We start from the raw sequence: 18,354 nt of genomic DNA, 5'->3' as shown, positions 1-18,354 counted from the left end.
CCCCTCCTGGCTGAGCCTGATGGCCTCTGCCTCTCTCGCCCCCCCTTCTTGCTCAGGGCCCTGAACAAGTGCAGCGTGGAGATCTACAAGAAAGTGGGGACCCTGTACCCCGAGATGAGCGTGCACGAGAGGTCCCTGGACTTCCTGATTGAGCTGCTGCACAAGGACCAGCTGGATGAGACTGTCAACGTCGAGCCCTTGACCAAAGCCATCAAGTACTATCAGGTGAGGGGTCCCTGCCCCCCGGGACCACAGCAAGGGGAGCCCGCGTCACGCTGATTTATGCTGGGAAAGGGGGGTGGGCATTTCATGAAACCCTCTAGCCCCACCTCCTGGCTGCCCTCTCTCAATTTTGGCCAGGCACTCCCCCTCAAAAGATAAAGGGGCTGTTCCCCCATCCCCATAATTCAAGCCCTGGCTGCGCCTCCCCCCAGTGCCAGGAAAAGACTGAGAGTGTGGAGCGGCTGGGCTCTTTTATGAGCCCAGGGCCGCCAGGCCTTGTTCCCAGGAGGGCTGCCTGCAGAGTCCGGTCCTGCCATGCTCCTCTGCTGGTTTGAAAGAGGGTGGGTGCCCTTGTGTTTGCTGCAGCTCTCCTGGTGGTGGCAAGATCAACAGAGGGCAAGGCTGGCATGTTGGGGGGGGCAAAGCCCTCTGGCACTGCTTTGGCTGAGGTGGATTGAAAGCCAGCTGGAGCTCAGCAGCAGAGGTGCCCCCCCCCTCACTGTTCCTCCTCCTCTCCCTTCCAGCACCTGTACAGCATCCATCTGGCTGACCAGGCGGAGGACTGCACTATGCAGCTGGCTGACCACATCAAGGTGAGCAGGTGGTGTTTGTGGCTCTCCCCGTCTCCTCGTAGGCTGAAAGAGGCAGAAACTGGCCCCTAAGGTCACCAGTGAGCTTCATGGCTGTGGGGGGATTCGAACCCTGGTCTCTCCCAGCTCTCTCTCTCACTCACTCAGACACACACACACACACACACACACACACACAGTGCTTTTTTCTTAAAAAATGTTTAGGGATACTCTCATTTTCCTACTCACATTGAAAACCTCAATGAGGCCAAACTTAAATTCACAAAATGTTTAGGGGTATGCGTTCCCTTGCGTCCCCCCAGAAAAAAAGTTCTCTCTCTCCCTCTGTGTGTGTTTCAGAACAAACACACACACAGACACAAATATGGAGTGAAACCATGCTGTATTCAGAACCCCCCCAAAATCAGTCCCCCCTCCCCAGGGAGCTTGACATCATCAGCCCCATCCGAAGCCACACCTTCCCGGCCTTTGGCTGTAGCAGGAACAGGCTGCCCTGCGCAGGCCCAGGTAACGGTGCCTTTGCTTGCTTGCAGTTCACCCAGAGTGCCTTGGACTGCATGAGTGTGGAGGTGGGCAGGCTGCGGTCCTTCCTGCAGGTAAGCCCATCCACCCCCCACCCCCAGGAGGCAGCCAGATGGGGGTCTCCTTGGCGAGGCTGCTTGCCCCAGCCGTGGATCCTGACGTTGCCCTTCTTCCCACTTTCAGACCGGGCAGGAGGTGTCCGACTTTGCCATCCTCCTGAAGGACCTGGAGACCTCCTGCAGCGACATCCGGCAGTTCTGCAAGAAGATCCGGCGCCGCATGCCTGGCACCGACGCCCCCGGCATCCCTGCAGCGCTTGGCTTTGGGCAGCAGGTGGGTCGCCCGGGCCGGGACGGAGAGCTGGGCCTCCAGCCCCTTGCGGGAGTGATGTGCCCCTTCCCGGAAGCTGATCCTGCTCTGCATCCTCTCTGATCTTCCAGGTCGCAGACACGCTGCTGGATTGCCGCAAGCACCTGACGTGGGTGGTGGCTGTGCTGCAGGAGGTGGCGGCTGCAGGGGCTCAGATGATTGCCCCTCTGACGGAGAACGAGGGTCTCCAGGCCGTGAAGCTGGAAGACCTGGCCTTCAAGGCCAGCGAGCAGGTAAGGGGCCTCTGCTGTGTTTGGCTGCATCTGTCAGTGGGCAGAGCAGGATCCCCTGGATAATCACTGGGTGGGTGTGTGGCTGCTGCGGGTTGGCAGGGTTAAATCCTGGCTCACACTCAGCTACTGATTGATTGATTATTGCACTTGTATCCACCCACTTCCTCCAAAGAGCTCAAGGGGGCGTCCATGATTCTCCCCCTCCCCATTTTATCCCCACAAGGATCCTGTGAGGTCGGCCGAGGAAGTGTGTGACTGGTCTGAAGTCACCCAGGGAGCTTCCTCGCTGAGCAGGGATTTGCTCGCTGGCCTCCCAGGTCCTAGCCAGATACTCTAACCACTGCACCCCCACTGGCTCCAAAGTATTGCTGCTTGGCTCCCTTGAGCAGTTGCCTCGGTAGTGGACTGCATGAGAGCCAGCAAACTGAAGCTCAATCCAGATAAGACAGAGGCCCTGTTAGTGGAGGTTCCCTAGACTGAATGGCTGAGAGGTCACTTGCACTTGATGGGGTTACACTTCCTCTGAAGGAGCAGGTTCGTAGATTGGGGGTCCTCCTGTATCCTTGGCTGTCGCTTGAGGCTCAGGCGGCCTCAGTGGCCCAGAGTGCCTTCCATCATCTTCGGCTGGTGGCCCAGCTACGCCCCTTTCTGGACAGGGATGGCCTAACTACTGTTCTCTATGCTCTCAAGGTTAGATTAGTGCAATGCGTTCTACGTAGGGCTGCCTCTGAAGACTGTTCGGAAACTTCAGCTGGTGCAGAATTCAGCGGCCAGGTTGCTCACTGGAGCAAGGCGGTTTGAGCATCTTACGCTGATCCTGGTCCGACTGCACTGGCTGCCAATCAGTTTCTGGGCCCAATTCCAAGTGCTGGTTTTGACCTCTGAAGCCTTAAACTGCTCAGGACAGCAATACCCCAAAAACCGCCTCTTCCCTTATGAACCTACCTGGGTCCTGAGATCATCTTCTGAGGCCCTTCTTCATGTGCCGCCTCCTCAAGAGGCCCGGAGGGTGGCAACAAAAGAGCAGGGCCTTTTCTGCAGTGGCTCCCTGTCAATGGATTCTTCTCTCCAGGGAAGTTTGCCTGGCGCCTTCATTATACACCTTTAGGCGCCAGGCAAAAGCGCTCCCCTTCAACCAGGCCTTTGATTGATTTGATTGACATCTGGTGCCTTTTAAAATGTGGTGTTATTTTGGGGGGGGGTGTTATTGGGTTGTTGTTTTTATTTTGATTGTGTATTTTGTAGTTTTATATTTTGATTTTGTTTTGTGAACTGCCCTGAGACCTCCAGGTATTTGGGGGTATGACAACAACAACAGTCAATAATAAAAACAAATTGATTAAAATACAACTTAAAAACAAGGTATATAAATTCAATAAATAATAATAAAATAATAATAATTGGCCAGCTCTACGGGGGCTGAGGGTGGCACCAGTGACCAGGTCACCTCCTCAGTGCAGAGATCTTGGAAGCTTCCCCATCTGGGCCAGGCCTGGCCTTCCTCCCCGGTTCTCCCCAGGCCTGGGGAGGCTGGCACCTTCCTCTTCCGTTGCTGCCAATTAGGGCTGGGCAGCTCTCTGCAGACCTCAGTCCGGGATCAGCGCCGCCGAGGGATGTGCATTGGCATCCTCTGGACCTGTCCAATTCTCTTCCAGATCTACGGCACGCAAGGCATCAACCCCCACGAGTGCCTGCGACAGTCGTGCAACATCCTGATCGCCACCATGAACAAGATGGCCACGGCCATGCAGGAGGGCGAGTACGATGCAGACAAGCCTCAGGCCAAGGTGAGCCTGGGCAGAGAGGGCAGAGAGAGGGCAGGAGCTGGCCTCACCCACCAGCAAGGGCCAAGGCACTTGCGGGCAGATTCCCCTGGCTGGTGCTTGGCTAACAGGGCCAGCCTATTGGTTGGGGGGGGCGTGTCTGTGCCCCAGTGAAAGCCACTCCTTTTCCAGCCCCATTTTAAATGGTTGGGTGGGGGGAGGGTGCTGCTTGCAGGAGCCTCAGAGGCAGGGGGGCAGCCAATGTGGGAAGAAGGAGGCTGGCCTCCATGCTGGGACCCCCTTGGTCTGCTTCCTCGCCCTGCCTTCCTTGCAGCTGAATCCTTTTGAGGAGGAATGAAGGTGTGGGGCCTTCCCCTGGGCTTAGGAGGGGTTCATTGCATGCTCTGTATCTCGAGACGCCTCCCAGAACCTGGTCCATGTCTGAGCAACCCAACGTGGACTCCTCTTGCAGTCTCCTCCTCCAGTGGATCTGCGGGCAGCCGCCTTGCGGGCGGAGATCACGGATGCCGAAGGTCTGGGCCTGAAGCTGGAGGACCGAGAGACGGTCATCAAGGAGCTGAAGAAGTCCCTCAAAATCAAGGTGAGTTAAGGAGCTGCCTCTCCCCGGGAGCAGGTGGGGCTGGGGAGGCTCTGCCCCGAGGAGGGGGCCCAGTCTCCCAGGGGGCTGCTCCAGAGGTGGGTGGCCGTGCTCCTGCTGCCTGGCTCCAGAGGAGATGGAGCATCAGCAGAGAAGAGCTCTTGGGGTCCTCCTGCGGGTGCCCCGTCCTCGTTCCCACAAGCGCCCTCCCTCCCTCCCGCTGCCCAGGGCGAGGAGCTGAGCGAGGCCAACGTCCGCCTGAGCCTCCTGGAGAAGAAACTGGACAGCTCCTCCAAGGACGCGGATGACCGGGTGGAGAAGATCCAGACCAAGCTGGACGAGACCCAGGCTCTGCTGAAGAAGAAGGAGAAGTAAGCGGGGGGCGGGGAGTGGAGGAGGAGATGGGGTGTCCTCTGAGGATCGACAGATGCAGGAGACGCTGGCTGGCATCTTCTGTGCCAAACTCACATCCTCTTGTGTCCTCTGAGCTTGCCTACACACAGATCGGGTCTTGCCAGGCGTAGCCAGGGCTCTGTGTGCCCAGGGATTTCAAGACCAAGACTGGATCTGCTCCCTGGCACAGCACCTGGCATCCTGGAGACCTTGGCCATCACTTTCTGTATCCCTTGTGATGGTGGAGCTTGGTTTCAGACAGCTTCCCCATCCCCTCCTTGTCCTCTTCCGCCTTCCTCTGCCCCCTTCGCTCCGCTCTTTTGCCCAAAGGTCAGCAGGGGCTGTTTGATTTCTGGACACTGACAGCTTCCACGAATGACCCAGACAGACTTAATGGGCAGCTCAGCTCTGGCCTTGAGAGACACATGGCTGTGTGCTCACACCCAGAGAAGTTTGGCACTGATCGGCATTGTTTTCTGGCCAAGGGTGGGGAGGGCCCCATAGCTCAGTGGTGGAGCCTCAGTCCCAGTGGCATCTCCAGGCAGGGCAGGTGGGAGAGGACTCTGTCTGAAGGCCCGGAGAGCAGCTGCCAGTCAGTGTAGTGATGCTCAGCTGGACCAATGGTCTGGCTCAGTATAAGGAGGTTTCGTATGTTTTTATAAATGGCAAAGGAAATGATGAAGGGAGGGAAGGGATGCCGGGGGCTCCAAACTGGGAGGGGGAGCTAATACCTCAGAAGGGAAACCCAGCCAGATGCGCAGGGTAGAAATAATAAATTATTACTATTATTAATATTATTATTATTGACAGAAACAGGATTCAATATGAGCACAGCAGATTGGAGAACTGGGCCAAAACTAACGAAATCAATTTCAGCAGGGACAAATGTAAGGTTTTATGCTTAGGCAGGAATAATCAGATGCATGGGGAACACCTGACAGCAGTTCATGTGAAAAGGATCTCAGAGTCTTCACCTGAGTCCACAGTGTGAGGCAGCAGCAAAATAAGCTAATGCTCTTCTCGGCTGCATCAACAGAAGTCGAGTGTCCAGATCAAGGGAAGAGTTCCACTCTCTTCTGCTTTAGTCAGGCCCTGCCTGGAATACTGTGTCTAGTTGCTGAAAGATGCCCAGAATGGCCACCCAGTCAGATAAGCGGCATATAAGTAATAAAATTATTAGTTCTGGGCACCACAATTTAAGAAGGACACTGACAAGCCGGAACATGTGCAGAGGAGGAGGGCAACCCAGATGAAGAAGGGTCTTGAAACGGAGGGGGCTGCTGCACGCCGTTGACGCCCCCGCTTGAGTTCCTCTGTATCTTTCTCCCTCCGCAGGGAGTTTGAGGAGACGATGGACGCCCTGCAAGCAGACATTGACCAGCTGGAGTCCGAGAAGCAGGAGCTGAAGCAGCGGCTCAGCAACCAGTCCAAGCGCACCATTGAGGGCCTCCGCGGAGTCGGTCCCTCGGGAGTCGCTTCCGTCATCTCTGGCATCACCGGAGGTGAGCCCTCGGAAGCGTGTGCGCATGCTTTGGGGCAGGGAGACTGCAGGGGAGAGACGCCCCGAGAGCCTTGGGGTGCTGGAGGGCCAGCAACTCCAGAGAAGCTGATGGACACAGGGGCTGGACGAACCTCCTGGACTCCCTGCCTGCCTGTTCTTCCTTCCTTGCTGCTGGCAGCCCTGGGCAGGGCCGGTTGCAGGGGCAAGTTGGTTCCTGCTCCCCCTTTATTTCCACTTCCTCCATTTCCAAGCAAGAATCTCCCCACCCTCCTCTTTTCCCCTTCCCTTGCTGATCCAAAAGAGCCAGGGATTTGGGGAGGGAGGCTCTAGGGTCTAGGCCTTGCACTGCGGAGTTTTGACGCGGGTTCACAGCCACCAGCTTCAGAAGCCCTTTCCCACCGCGACTCCTGCTTGGAGCGCTGCAGAGGCGATGCACAGAGGATCACTTCGCCACCTTTGCCCAGAGCTGCAAAATTCTGCCCTTTTGGATGATGAATCCCAAATCCAAACTCACTGAGATCCATGGGGTTCTTTAGACCACGAATCTCAGAGTTCTGAGCCTGCTGCAGGGGGTGTTCCAGACTGGAGCGGCTGTCCCTGAGGAGGGGTTTACTTTGAGCTGAGGCCATCAGACTCACATTCACATACTGCACTGCCTTTCAGAGATCTCTGCCCATTAAAAGAGGGCTGATCTGCGCTGGGCCTGGGAGGGTTGGCCAGTAAAGCCTCTGCACCTGGTTGTGGGTTCCCTCGTGCTGGCGCTGCCCTCTTTTCATTCAGTGAGCTGCTTCTGGGTCTTTTTTCCTCCCACATGCCCGGGTGGCTGTGTGAGCTTCCTTCAAACCTGGGGGGGGGGCTATTGCTTTTTCCTGAAGGGCTGCAGAGCAAGGGAGCCCCCCTGGCATGCTTGGCCAGGGCTCAGGGTAGATGGTGTCCCAGTGCCCTTGAGAAGAGGTGGCCCATCGTGGCTCACAAAAGCAGGTTTGTTGTGTAGTCCAGAGAAGCAAACCCAGAGGGGAGCTGCTGCTGCTTCTGTCTTTCCTGCCTTCTCTCAGATGCCTCTCCTAATTTCTGCTCCTTCTCGTCTCTTCCATGCTTCCGCTGCAGAGGAACAGCAGAGAGGTACAGTGGCATGGCCCAGGGGGGGCTGCTGGGGCCAGGAATCTCCCGAGGACCCAAGGGGGACTCTGGGGCTGCCTTTGGGGGCAGAGGGGAATCTGTGAAGGCTGCAAGAGTTGTTTCCCCCTATTCCCAGCCTGAGGTGGTTTTTGTGTGCGCCACGGAAGGGGGGGGGGAATACAGCAAGGTCCCATGCCAGGGTGCAAAGCATGTGTGTGAAAGAACATTTCTCCAGCCCGCCCATCCTCTGCTGCAAATGTCTTGTCACCCCCCTGTGCTTGGAAATGAGCCAGGCTCTGGGGAGGCCGGGCTGGGGCCTCAAGGGGTCTGGCCACAGGCAGCCCAATGTGAGAGCCTCCCTAAGGAAGCACGGTGAGGCTGGAGACCTGTCTTGGTCCCCCACATGCATGAGGTGGGGGCTCTTTCTGAAGAGTGTTTGGCATGTTGTTGCATATATTCGTACAAAACTGCTCCCCGGGGCGTTTTCTGCCTCTAGCTGCATGTTCCCGTGTGTTTTCCTGGGCCTTCAGCTCTTGTCTCCTCCTGGGCTCAGCTCCAGTCTTCTCTGCCTTGTGGTGCCCTGATGCGGGCGCATCCTGCCTTTCCCTGACCCTCGGCAGAGAGCCTCCTGTGCCAGAATGCAGGTGGGAAGCTCCTTCTGTGAGCTCCCCATGGAGCAGTCCAGGCATGTGCTGCACAGGGGCATCTTCTGGACATCTGTTCTGACAGCGTTGCTCTTCTCTTTGCAGGTGTGGGCGCTGGCCAGGTGATGATGGCCGGCTCAGGCCCTGTGCAGGTCAAGGACTCCCCTCTCCTCCTCCAGCAGATCGATGCTATGCAGCTGTCCATCAAGCATCTCAAGAACGAGAACAACCGCCTCAAGGTGAGGGGGGGGTGCGGCTTTCCTGCTTGCAGCTCCAGCCCAGCATTCCCTGGCCGGAGGGAAAGAGCCCTGCAGGCGGGGGGGGGGGGGCAGAGCAGAGAGGGGGTGTCTCCAAGGCTGATGCCTGCTTTGAAATGGACAGAAGAAGCAGCAGACTCTGGGATGGAGCCCCACTGCCCCACACTCTTTGCTCTCCGCAGGCTGTGGCACCCCAGCCATCCTCACCTTTGTGGACATTATATTGTTGCTGTTGCTGTTATATATTAGTATACCGCTCTTCCTCTGTAGAGCTCTGGGCACTTCACAGCATAAAAATACAAGACAGAAACACAAAATACATTATAAAAACTAACACCCCCCCCCATGTCATGGCAGGCAGGAATCCCAGGCCCCAAGGAAGACCTGTCAAAGGGAGACTTCCTCCCTTCCTTCCCAGCTCCCATTCTACACGCCTCTCTTCCATGTTGCTTCGTGACCCCTCCCTGCGCAATTTGACCTTCTGCATCTCTGTTTCTGTCCTCCTTTGTCATGGAGGGAGTGCGAGGAATGCCTGGGCTGGTTTGGGGGCCACGGGTGCAAGGAACGGACTCTTCCTGACCGACTCTTCCTGACCGTTCCTGCAGATCCAAGGAGATTTTTATTATTGTCTTTGTTTTTAAAGGATCTTTTAATCATACATTAATTCTGTCAGTGTTTTAGTTCTATTTTAATGAATGTATGTTCTGTGTTTTTAGCTTGTTTTATTCATTGAGCAGGCCACCTTGAGTCCTGGGCTGGGAAGAAGGCAGGATATAAATTCATGTAATAATCAATACAATAAGCTGCCCAGAGCAACTGCTTTTTGGGGTGGGGGTGCTCTAGTGTGGCTGGAGGTTGCTTGTGCCCCTTTTTGTTCGAGTGTGTGTGTGTTTGTGTGGAAGTGGCTGGCTTGAGCCCTGCTATTCCTCCTCCTCCTCTCCAGGGAGCCCAGATGAGGCGGGAGCTGGCCTCGCTGACCCCGCTGCGGGTGCCCAAGCTGTCTCTCGCCAAGGATAGGCAAGGGGAGGAGGTGGTCTCCAGCTCCCTCTACCGCAAGACCAGCCAGCTGCTGGAGACCCTTCACCAGATGAGCGCCAACACCAAGGTGGTGGACATCACGCGGCAGAGGACAGGTGGGCCTGGCGGGGGCTGGGAGGGGGCAGCGGGAGAGCTCAGCCTCTCCATCCCTGCGGAGCGTGCCCTTGCAGGGTGGGGAGGGGGCGCCAATAGCAACGCCTTTTCCGTCTCTCTGTCCTCCCTGCAGCCACCAGCCCAGCAGCCCAGCTCCTGGAGCAAACGGCCCGCCTGAAATCACTGAGCGAAACCATCGACAAACTGAAGGTAGCCGAGGCCTCTGGCCGTCATCTCTTGTCCCGGGCAAGAGCCCTTCATGGGGGAGGGGGGGAGCGGCATTGGGGGCCTGAACCAGAGACTCTGCCCGTTGGCAATGTGCCCAAGAGCAGGCTCTGTCTCTGCTCAGGGCCCTGTTCCCTGGGAAAAGGGCAGAGGCAACTTCAGAGGTTGTTCAGAGAGGGGAAGGGGGGTGTGAGAGCCCCCCAAGCCCGCTGCATGGTGGGCTGTTCCAGGGCTGTGTGGCTTCCTCTCCTGAGCAGCCAGGATGGGAATACAGGGGGGGGGCTTGGGCTGGACGGCCCTGACTGCGCTCCCTTCCTGCAGGATGAAGTCCTGAAGGAGACTGTACTCCAGCAGCCCGGAGCCAACGTCCTGACCGACTTTGGCACCTTCCCATCAGCCCCCTTCCTCAAGGTGAGCGCTTGAGCTTGGGCAGGGAAGCGGGAGGGAGTCCTCTTGGGCCGCCCCCCTCACTCTCTCGCCTGCTCTGCTTCCCCCTCCAGGCCAAAGAGGAGCAGAAGGACGACACCGTCTACATTGGCAAAGTGACCTTCCCCTGCCAGCCGGGCCACGGCCAGGTCCACAAACTGGTCCTGACGCCTGAGCAGCTGCACAAGCTCCACGCCCGCCTCATCTCCTAAGAGGGTCTCCCCCCCCCCCGCCCCCTTCCGCCGCTGCCTCTCCTCCTACAAGATGCACACTAAATATGCAGACTCTTGTTTGTGCAAGGCCCTCCCGGCACTGCCGACTCTCTGAACGACCTGTGTTTGTTCTGTGCGCCTCCCTCCTCAAACTGGGCAGGCAACTCTGCCCGCAATGACCACTGCCCTCCTTCATAGCTCTCACCCTCTCCCTTAGTGATGGCCACTGCTCCTTCGTGGCTCTCAGGCCAGGCTTTCCTCCCATTTCAGATACAGTCCGTTCTGCCCCAAGAGCTTCTCTGTGTGCTGTGGCATTTCCCTCCCAGGCAACTCCCCCCCTGCCAGCAAGGGAGAAGGGGAGGCACCTTGCTCGCCACCTGCCAGATGGGGAAGATGGAGGGAATGCCATCCATGCCCTTTACCTTCAGCTTCCCTCCTGCTGCTGCATCTGGGTGCAGCCCCAGACGGCCCAAGCATGGCAAGGGGTGTCTCTTCCCCTACCCTCTGGGTCTTCCTGGCCTTACTGGGGCACTTGGTTAAGGGCAAACGTCATCTTGCAGCTCCCTGGCCACAGTCCCTAAGTGCTCTTCTCTTCCTCCGCTGACTTCCATGGTGGGGGCTTCTCTGGTGTTGGGATGCTGGGGGCGAGGAGCCATTTGGAGCCTGGAGATCCACAAGCACTTTGAGGCAGAAACCTTCTTGCACGTTGACTCCTTGGAGCTCTTGAGATAAATAAACTGAACTCTTAAACCAAGTTTGCACTGTGTGACATCGTTACTCACATGCGTTAGAGGGGGCTTTGAAAATAACTCCTTGTATTTTCAAATTTAACAAGGGAAAACGGGGAAATGAAATAAAATTAAAGGGGGAAAGTAGAGTAATAATAATGTACAAATAGTACCAAATAACAGTAAACCACCCAGTGGCCATTGGTGCACAAATGTTACATTGAACATGTAACTTGATAAAAATCTCCCAGCTGTCCAAAGAGGTATCCACATGAAATGGCTTCAGGTGCAGCCAAGGCAGTGAGAGGCTCAAAGCAGACGTCTCTCAGCCACCAGAAGGGCTCCCAAAGCCCCCTTTGGTTGCCCGGTGTTGTAAACAAAATCTGCCCTTTTGGAGTGTACAAGAGCCCTTTAGAGAGTCCTTTGTAGGTTCTCCATCAGTAGGAGAAAATAACAGAGGCCAAGCAGAGAATATTGAGAAGCAAAGCAGCTCGTAAGCCTGATCTTTATTGATCTGTTGCAACAGGGTGCCCCCTTCACACGCAGGAAAGGAGGAGGACCCAGAACCCAGGTGTGCCTGCCCTTATATAGACATTTTAAATTCCCTGCCCTAGAGCTCCAGACCACCCCTCCATACATCATACATACATCACAGAAGAGGTGTAACCCAAGACCACCCCCCACAAACATCATACCTACATCACAGAAAAGGCGGTCTACAACAGAAATGTGAATGTTGTTGTTTTTCCTGTCTGCCAGGTTATCTGATAATGCCTTATCTGATTCCCTTTCCTGGTAGTCTGGCCATTCCTTTGAGATGGCGATTACCCAATTCCTGATGAGACAATGGGAAGGTTCCCTCACCCCCTCCCTCCTTGCAGAGAAAACATTTGGTCAGTTTGGGAGTCAAAATGGTTTCAGGACGGTCTTCCTGTGCTGCTCCAGACATGTGGTCCACACATCCATATACGAGCCTGGCTGGCACATTTGTGACCATTTATTTTAAATATGTTTGTTGTTTAGTCGTTTAGTCATGTCCAACCCTTTGTGACCCCTGGACCAGAGCACGCCAGGCACTCCTGTCTTCCACTGCCTCCTGCAGTTTGGTCAAACATATATATATAAAAGACCTTCAATTTTTTTAATACACCGGCCATTAACCTCCTGCGACTGGAATGTGGTCGCAAAGCGCCTGAGCACCTGCAGAGTACAAGGACTTTGCCAATGGAAAAGGGTGGTGGCGAGTGGCAACTGACTGCGGGCACAAAGCCTGATGCGCCTCCGGCCGAGCGCATGCCTCGTGCCTCCTGGGGGCATTCGGCCCCTCGGAGGAGACCCAGGGATCAGGCCCCTCCTGGCCCGGCGCCTCCCTCCACCGCCTCCCGGGGCGAATGCGATGCAGCCCAATAGACTCGCTGAAGCCGCCTTGGCTTCGGGAACCGGGCGCAGGGAAGGCGGGGAGGCGGGCCAGCCTGCCAAGTGGGGGCTTCCCTGGACTCCGAATGGGGGGGTCCTTTGGGGCGCCTCCTGAAGTTGGCTTAACCAGTGGAGCCAAAGCTGCAGGTGTCCTGAGGCAGTTCCAGAAGAACCTCTGTCAAAACGGCTGTCATGTTTGATGTATTACAGTATTTTAATGTTTTTTTGGAAGCCGCCCAGAGTGGCATGATTATAAATGAAAATATGAGGATATTATATGGGGATATATAATCAAGGGTAAGATAAGAGGTATGAATTTGCTGAACATATCGTTAATTGGAATACAAAGAGGGAGGTGGGAGGGAGTCAGGAAAATAAGTTAAAAAGGGAAAAATGGTGAGAAATTGAAAAGAGAGATTTTTGATTTTCTTGTTTTTTCTTCTTTTTTGTTTTTCTTCTCTATGTTTTTTCTATGTTTTTTGGGTTGAATTTATTGTTTAAGATTTTGTAAATTTTTTTTTTCTGTTTTGTTAAAATCCAATAAAATATCATTTAAAAAAAAACAAACAGAGTGGCTGGGGAAGCCCGGCCAGATGGGGGGCGGGGTAGAAATAATAAAATTATTATTGTTGTTGTTGTTGTCGTCGTCATCCTGGCGCTGGTTGCTCCCCCGCCCTGTAGGGGGTTAGTCTAGATGACCTTCGGGGGTCCCTCCCAGCCCCGCCCCGGACAGCCCTGCGGGCGGAGCCTCCTGCCGCGCCTGCGCCGAGCCCGAACCTCGTGGAATGATGGACGTCGAGGAGAGGAAGGGGCGGGAGCTGCCGCCGCCACCTTCTCCCATTGGCCGAGAGTCCGACTTGGCCGCCTCCTCGCCTTCCCATTGGCGGGCCTCGCGGAGGGGAGGGGAAGCGGAAGGGGCGGGTCCGGGGAGCGCTTCCGGCGGGCGCTCGACGTCCTTCCTGAGCGCGAGGCCTGCGCGGCCCAGTCGGGGGAGAGGCGCCATGGTGAGCAGCGGGCGAGGGAGCGGGAGGGCGAGGGAGGGCGGGGGGGGGCGCGGGGCTCCCTCGGGTCGGACTGCCTAATGGCGCCTCTCCCTCCCTCCTTCCTTTCTCCCCCCCCCCCGCGCAGGTCCTCCTTCACGTCCTCTTCGAGCACGCGGCCGGCTACGCGCTCTTCGCCCTCCGGCAGGTGGAGGAGGTGGCTCTGCTGCTGCCCCAGGTGAGCCTCGGGGGCCGGGGAAGGACTTTCCGGGGGCCAGGCCGGGCCTTCGGGCGCCCTGATGACCCTCCGTCGGAATCTGTCAATCCTCTGACTCGGGTGATGCCACGTGTGGACTCTGAGCGCCCGGGGGAAAGACACGTGCGCCTCGCCAGGGCCCAGCGGGGAGGCCTTGGCGGCGGCGGGAGAGCGACTCGCGAGTAGGCCCGGCGGGATCAGAGGGAGGGCGGCGCGGCTGTGGGTTTCATTAGCCCCCCCCCCCCCCCGGATATCGCTTTGCTAGATGGAATCTGCACGCGCGACCCCTCTTGTTCACTTGCACCAGTAAAAAGGAATATTCGGTAGGTTTTTGCATAGATTTGCATAGATTAGAGCTATCTGGCCCCAGCAAGAAAATTCCACCATCCCAAAGCACGTGGTTGCTCCCGCCATCTTGGTCTTTTGGGGGAGGAGGCATTGTAGATTGATTCAGTGCAGGGCAAAACCAGGACATGTGCCATTGGCGGTTCTGCAGGTGGAGGAGAGCGTCCTGAATCTCGGCAAATTCCTCACGGTGGTCAAACTCGTCGCCTTTTCCCCCTTCAAGTCTGCCCAGAGTGCCTTGGAAAACATCAATGCTATCTCAGAAGGTGAGCGGCGCCCGGATTCCTTCCTCTTTGCTCTGATGCTGCTCTTTTCCATAAGGGCAGTGACCCGACGCCCCGTTGAGTCTTCTCTTTCTCTCGCCTGGTCCAGGGATCCTCCATGAGGATCTCCGTCTTCTCCTTGAGACGAACCTGCCAGCCAAAAAGAAGAAGGTCGTTGTGGGGGTCAGTGATGCTAAAATCGGGGCTGCCATCCAGGAAGAGCTGGGCTTCCAGTGCCAGGCTGGAGGCGTCGTGGCCGAGATCACCCGAGGCAAGTCTGTAAAAAGGGCAACTGGAGCGGGAAGAATGGTTTTCTGTAGAAGGATGAGGTGTTTGGAGAGGGCTTGGCAGGGCTGAACCCCCTTTCTCCTGTCTTCTCCCTCCACCCAGGTATCCGGTTGCATTTTCACAGTTTGATCAAAGGTCTGACAGCGCAGTCTGCCTCCAAGGCTCAGCTGGGACTGGGGCATAGCTACTCTCGGGCCAAAGTGAAGTTCAATGTGAACAGGGTGGATAACATGATCATCCAGTCCATCAGCCTCTTGGATCAGCTAGACAAGGACATTAACACCTTCTCCATGCGGGTCAGGTGAGGGGGTCTCTGGTTCTTTGGAGAGACGTTCTGGCCAAAGTGGAGTCTTCTTCTAGTCTCCCTATGCTTACCACAGACAGCTTCACCATCCATGCTGACTGTATAGAAACGGGAGATAGAGAATCGATAGCCCTGCGTATACACCACAGCCAGGCCAACTTTCCCCTGAGCTGTATTGTTAGTACGGGTACAAAAAAGCCACACACCCAAAATCCTGGAGCCTTTTCTAAACTTTGCTTGGAGAGGCTGGGGGTGCTCTGTCCTGACTCTGCCTCCTCTTCCCCCTGGCAGAGAGTGGTACGGATATCATTTCCCTGAGCTGATCAAGATCGTGAGTGACAACTACACCTACTGCCGCCTCACCAAGCTCATTGGGAACCGGAAGGAGCTGAGTGAGGAGAGCCTGGAGGCCTTGGAAGAAATCGTCATGGACAGTGCCAAGGCTCAGGCAATCCTGGAGGCCTCCCGCTCATCCATGGGTCAGTAGTAATGTGGGGAAGGGGCGGGGCCTTGGGTATGCCAGGTGAACACAGGTGCTGAACCGCGGCTCTTGCACAGTTCTTTGACTTCAAGCAGCTCATCTACTTGGTGTTGACTCTTTCTGGTGCTAATGTCTGTTTTCAGTTCCGTTGTTTTAAATTTGACACATGCAACAATTTGTAATAACTTCATCCTTTTTAGGCTTCTGTTAACAAGGGCCAGTTTTTAAGAGAAGCTGCACAGCGGAGGGGGGTTAGGAGCGTGGCCTGGTTCTCCTTTTTGCCTCCTCTGTTCTGATGTGCCTCTCTCCTCCCTGCAGGGATGGATATCTCTCCCATTGACCTCATCAACATCGAGAGCTTCTCCAGCCGCGTCATCTCTCTCTCGGAGTATCGCAAAGGCCTGCAGGAGTATCTCCGCTCCAAGATGAGCCAGGTGGCTCCCAGCCTCTCAGCCCTGATTGGAGAAGTGGTAAGTGGCTGCCGTGTGTGTAGAGAGGAGCCCCCTGCCCCCCCCCCCCCATTCTCACTGGCTACAGATATGATGTACAATGTGAATCTGTCAATCCACTGAGCACTTGTGCTGACACCCTCTCACTGCTGATCTGTGCCAGAGGAAAGGGAGGGGGCAGAGGCCGTCTGTAGAGAGGAGTTTTAAGCATTGTAACGTTTTGTGTATGCAATGTTAGCCGGCTGCTGAGCAAGGCCGAGGGCAGCTCTCATGGATTGGGCCGCTGGTGCAAGTTGATGCTTCGGAGTTTTCTACCTTCTTGTTTGGGGCTTAGCAAACCCTGAGACCCTTGCATAGCCTGGGAAGCAATTTGTCTCCTGGGCACAATTGTGGGTCTGGCTGCTGCTCTATGAGGCGGCTGCATCACATGATTGCTTTGCCTGTCTCCTTTCCCCGCAGGTGGGCGCCCGCCTCATCTCCCACGCTGGCAGCCTGACCAACCTGGCCAAGTATCCAGCTTCCACAGTACAGATCCTGGGTGCAGAGAAGGCTCTCTTCAGGTACAGCTGCAGGGCGGCCGCAGTGATGGCAGGCTCCTGGGGTGCTGGGCTTGATGTGCTGGTCAAGTCCCGTTGGCCGCATGTGTGATGGGCTGGCCCCCAGCCTCTGAGCGGTCACCTGGGCCATTCCCTTTCCCCTCCATCCGGTAGGTTAGCTATTTCAGGCTTGGCCTGGGATCGTTGGACACAGCTGGGAGGAGGGAGACAAGCCGCGGTTGGGGGCTTAATTTGTGGGTCTCGGCGTGATTCTCTTCCTCTGCCAGAAAGCATTGTTTTGGTGAGCCTTGCCCCTCTTTCCCGCAGAGCCTTGAAGACTCGGGGAAACACGCCCAAATATGGCTTAATCTTCCACTCCACTTTCATTGGCCGAGCAGCTGCCAAGAACAAGGGCCGGATCTCCCGCTACCTGGCCAACAAGTGCACGATTGCATCCCGCATTGACTGCTTCTCAGGTGAGGAATCGGGACCTGGCCTATCTCTGTATGGAGCTGGACAAGCGGCCAAGCAGCTTTGCTATGATGGTTACATTTTTCGTCAACAGCATTTCACCCAGTGAATGGTGACGCATCAAGGCTGAGCGAAGCTTGCTGGGTGTGGCCGTGGGGTGGAGGGGAGAGTGGACAATATGCTGCCGCCCTTCTCTGGGTTCTGGCCATGTAGAGCAGGTGCCCTCGGACTCACGCATTCCTGTCTGTGTTTTTTTGCAGAGACCCCGACCTGCGTCTTTGGAGACAAGCTCCGAGAGCAGGTGGAGGAGCGCCTGGCCTTCTACGAGACGGGGGAGCCTCCGCGCAAGAACCTTGATGTCATGAAGGAGGTGGGAAATGAGCTCTTGAGCCGGGGTGGGAGGGCAGAGGGGCTGCCCCATAGCAGTCGCTGGATGTGATGATATGACCTAAGCCTGACCTATCCACTGGTGGAGGCAAAAGCTGATTTAATGAGTCTGATTCAGCCTGTTGCTGCTGCTGCAAACAACGGGGGGTGCGTGGGCTGGTACTGACCAATTTCTCTCTCTCTGCATTCACAGGCCACAGAGGTGGCTGCTGAAATGAAGAAGAAGCTGGAGAAGAAAGAGAAGAAGAAAAAGAAGCGAGAGAAGAAGCGGCTGGAAGCCCTAGAGGCCGCAGAGGAAATGGAGAACTCTGCGCTCGAGACGACGGCAGAGGTGAGAAGCCCCTTTGGGTAGCTGGCAGTTGGTTGTAGGGTTGGGCATAGCAGGAGCCGAGTGTCTGCGATAGACAGGGCTGTGTGCATTCTCCATTCTCTTCTCTCTCCCCCTCCCCTATAAATTAATCTCAGGAAAATGATGTCACGCCCAAGAAAAAGAAAAAACGAAAGCACCAAGAAGAGGAGGACGTGGAGCCGTCTGAGAACGGTCTGGAGGAGGAAGAGGTCTCCCCCAAAAAGAAGAAGAAGCTGGGCCTTGTGGAGACGCCCCACCCAAAGGGGAAAAAGACGAAGAAGAAAAAGGCCAGAATGGAGGAAGATGATGATGATGAGGAGGAGGACTAGTGGGCAGGACGAACGGCAAAATCCCGTCCAACATGGCCAGCCTGAGACTTAAGGTCCACTGAGGGTTTCTTTAAAAACTGGCTTCTGGGCTCTTCGCTCTCTGCCCAGTACTTTTGTGACAACTGAATGTAGCCAGGGTTGGGCCTCCCATGGGCAGAATGGCAGCCCAGGATCCGTTTCCTGTCCCTTTCTTGGCAGCACAAGGAAAGAGAGTGAGCCAGGCTGGCTTCTCCTGCAAAAGGGAGGAGGGGAGGGTGTTCTGTGGCTTGCAGCCGAGGCCCCTCTCTGGAGACATCCATTCAGCAAATTCCACCTGGACATTTCATGTACTTAACCAGCTAACAATAAAATTACTGTCTTTTTATAGCAGCTTTGCCTCTGGGTATTCTGTTAGGTGAGACCCAGGAAAGGGATGTAGCACAACAAAACGAGATTTGCCCTTCCAAGTAGTGTGGCAGATTCTGTTTATTCCATGTCTGTTATGTATAAAGGTTTGCAACTGTTGCAGATGCAGCTTGAATAAAGACGTTTGATGAGGGAGGTGTATGGTTTTGGGCAGCTGGTGGG

At 55.9% G+C, this 18,354-nt stretch overlaps 3 protein-coding genes across 21 annotated transcripts in view; 2 read left to right on the top strand and 1 right to left on the bottom strand.

The window, feature by feature from the left end:
* Positions 1-10,959, top strand: part of DCTN1 (dynactin subunit 1) — a 72,495-nt gene extending 61,536 nt beyond the window's left edge. For 11 of the 18 annotated variants that reach the window (XM_083631624.1, XM_083631622.1, XM_083631619.1 and 8 more), the window contains 15 exons: positions 57-225; positions 747-815; positions 1,346-1,408; positions 1,518-1,667; positions 1,775-1,936; positions 3,592-3,723; positions 4,172-4,300; positions 4,526-4,668; positions 6,026-6,192; positions 7,299-7,313; positions 8,060-8,193; positions 9,155-9,344; positions 9,476-9,552; positions 9,889-9,978; positions 10,068-10,959. In XM_083631624.1, the coding sequence (XP_083487750.1) occupies positions 57-225; positions 747-815; positions 1,346-1,408; positions 1,518-1,667; positions 1,775-1,936; positions 3,592-3,723; positions 4,172-4,300; positions 4,526-4,668; positions 6,026-6,192; positions 7,299-7,313; positions 8,060-8,193; positions 9,155-9,344; positions 9,476-9,552; positions 9,889-9,978; positions 10,068-10,205 (1,828 nt within the window). In that variant the 3' untranslated portion in view covers positions 10,206-10,959. The remainder of the gene's footprint in view (positions 1-56; positions 226-746; positions 816-1,345; positions 1,409-1,517; positions 1,668-1,774; positions 1,937-3,591; positions 3,724-4,171; positions 4,301-4,525; positions 4,669-6,025; positions 6,193-7,298; positions 7,314-8,059; positions 8,194-9,154; positions 9,345-9,475; positions 9,553-9,888; positions 9,979-10,067) is intronic. The other 7 variants (XM_083631625.1, XM_083631623.1, XM_083631626.1 and 4 more) reach the window with 1 other exon arrangement.
* The window catches only part of WDR54 (WD repeat domain 54), a 285,494-nt gene that overhangs the window by 121,157 nt on the left and 145,983 nt on the right, over positions 1-18,354 (bottom strand). The window lies entirely within an intron of this gene.
* NOP56 (NOP56 ribonucleoprotein) lies at positions 13,281-18,156 on the top strand. 2 transcript variants are annotated; one of them, XM_083571435.1, is made up of 12 exons: positions 13,281-13,353; positions 13,478-13,567; positions 14,082-14,196; positions 14,303-14,464; positions 14,584-14,782; positions 15,077-15,264; positions 15,585-15,736; positions 16,175-16,275; positions 16,579-16,727; positions 16,983-17,092; positions 17,303-17,440; positions 17,575-18,156. In XM_083571435.1, exons 1-12 carry the CDS (start codon positions 13,351-13,353, stop codon positions 17,785-17,787), a joined length of 1,620 nt encoding a protein of 539 aa, XP_083427561.1. In that variant the 5' UTR covers positions 13,281-13,350; the 3' UTR covers positions 17,788-18,156. The 2 variants fall into 2 exon arrangements, with proteins under 2 accessions (XP_083427561.1, XP_083427562.1); XM_083571436.1 differs by having other exon boundaries at positions 13,307-13,380.

The sequence above is a fragment of the Podarcis filfolensis genome, assembly GCF_964270895.1.
Source record: "Podarcis filfolensis genome assembly, chromosome: 9".
Classification (NCBI taxonomy): domain Eukaryota; kingdom Metazoa; phylum Chordata; class Lepidosauria; order Squamata; family Lacertidae; genus Podarcis; species Podarcis filfolensis.
Note: the sequence above shows the minus strand (reverse complement) of the source record. Positions and strands in the feature narration are given on the sequence as shown.

Coding starts and splice junctions, on each gene's coding strand:
- NOP56 (XM_083571436.1), top strand. CDS start 13,351: ATGGTGAGCAGCGGGCGAGGGAGCGGGAGG. Junction 14,197..14,302: donor CATCAATGCTATCTCAGAAG/GTGAGCGGCGCC, acceptor CGCCTGGTCCAG/GGATCCTCCATGAGGATCTC. Junction 16,276..16,578: donor GCAGAGAAGGCTCTCTTCAG/GTACAGCTGCAG, acceptor TCTTTCCCGCAG/AGCCTTGAAGACTCGGGGAA.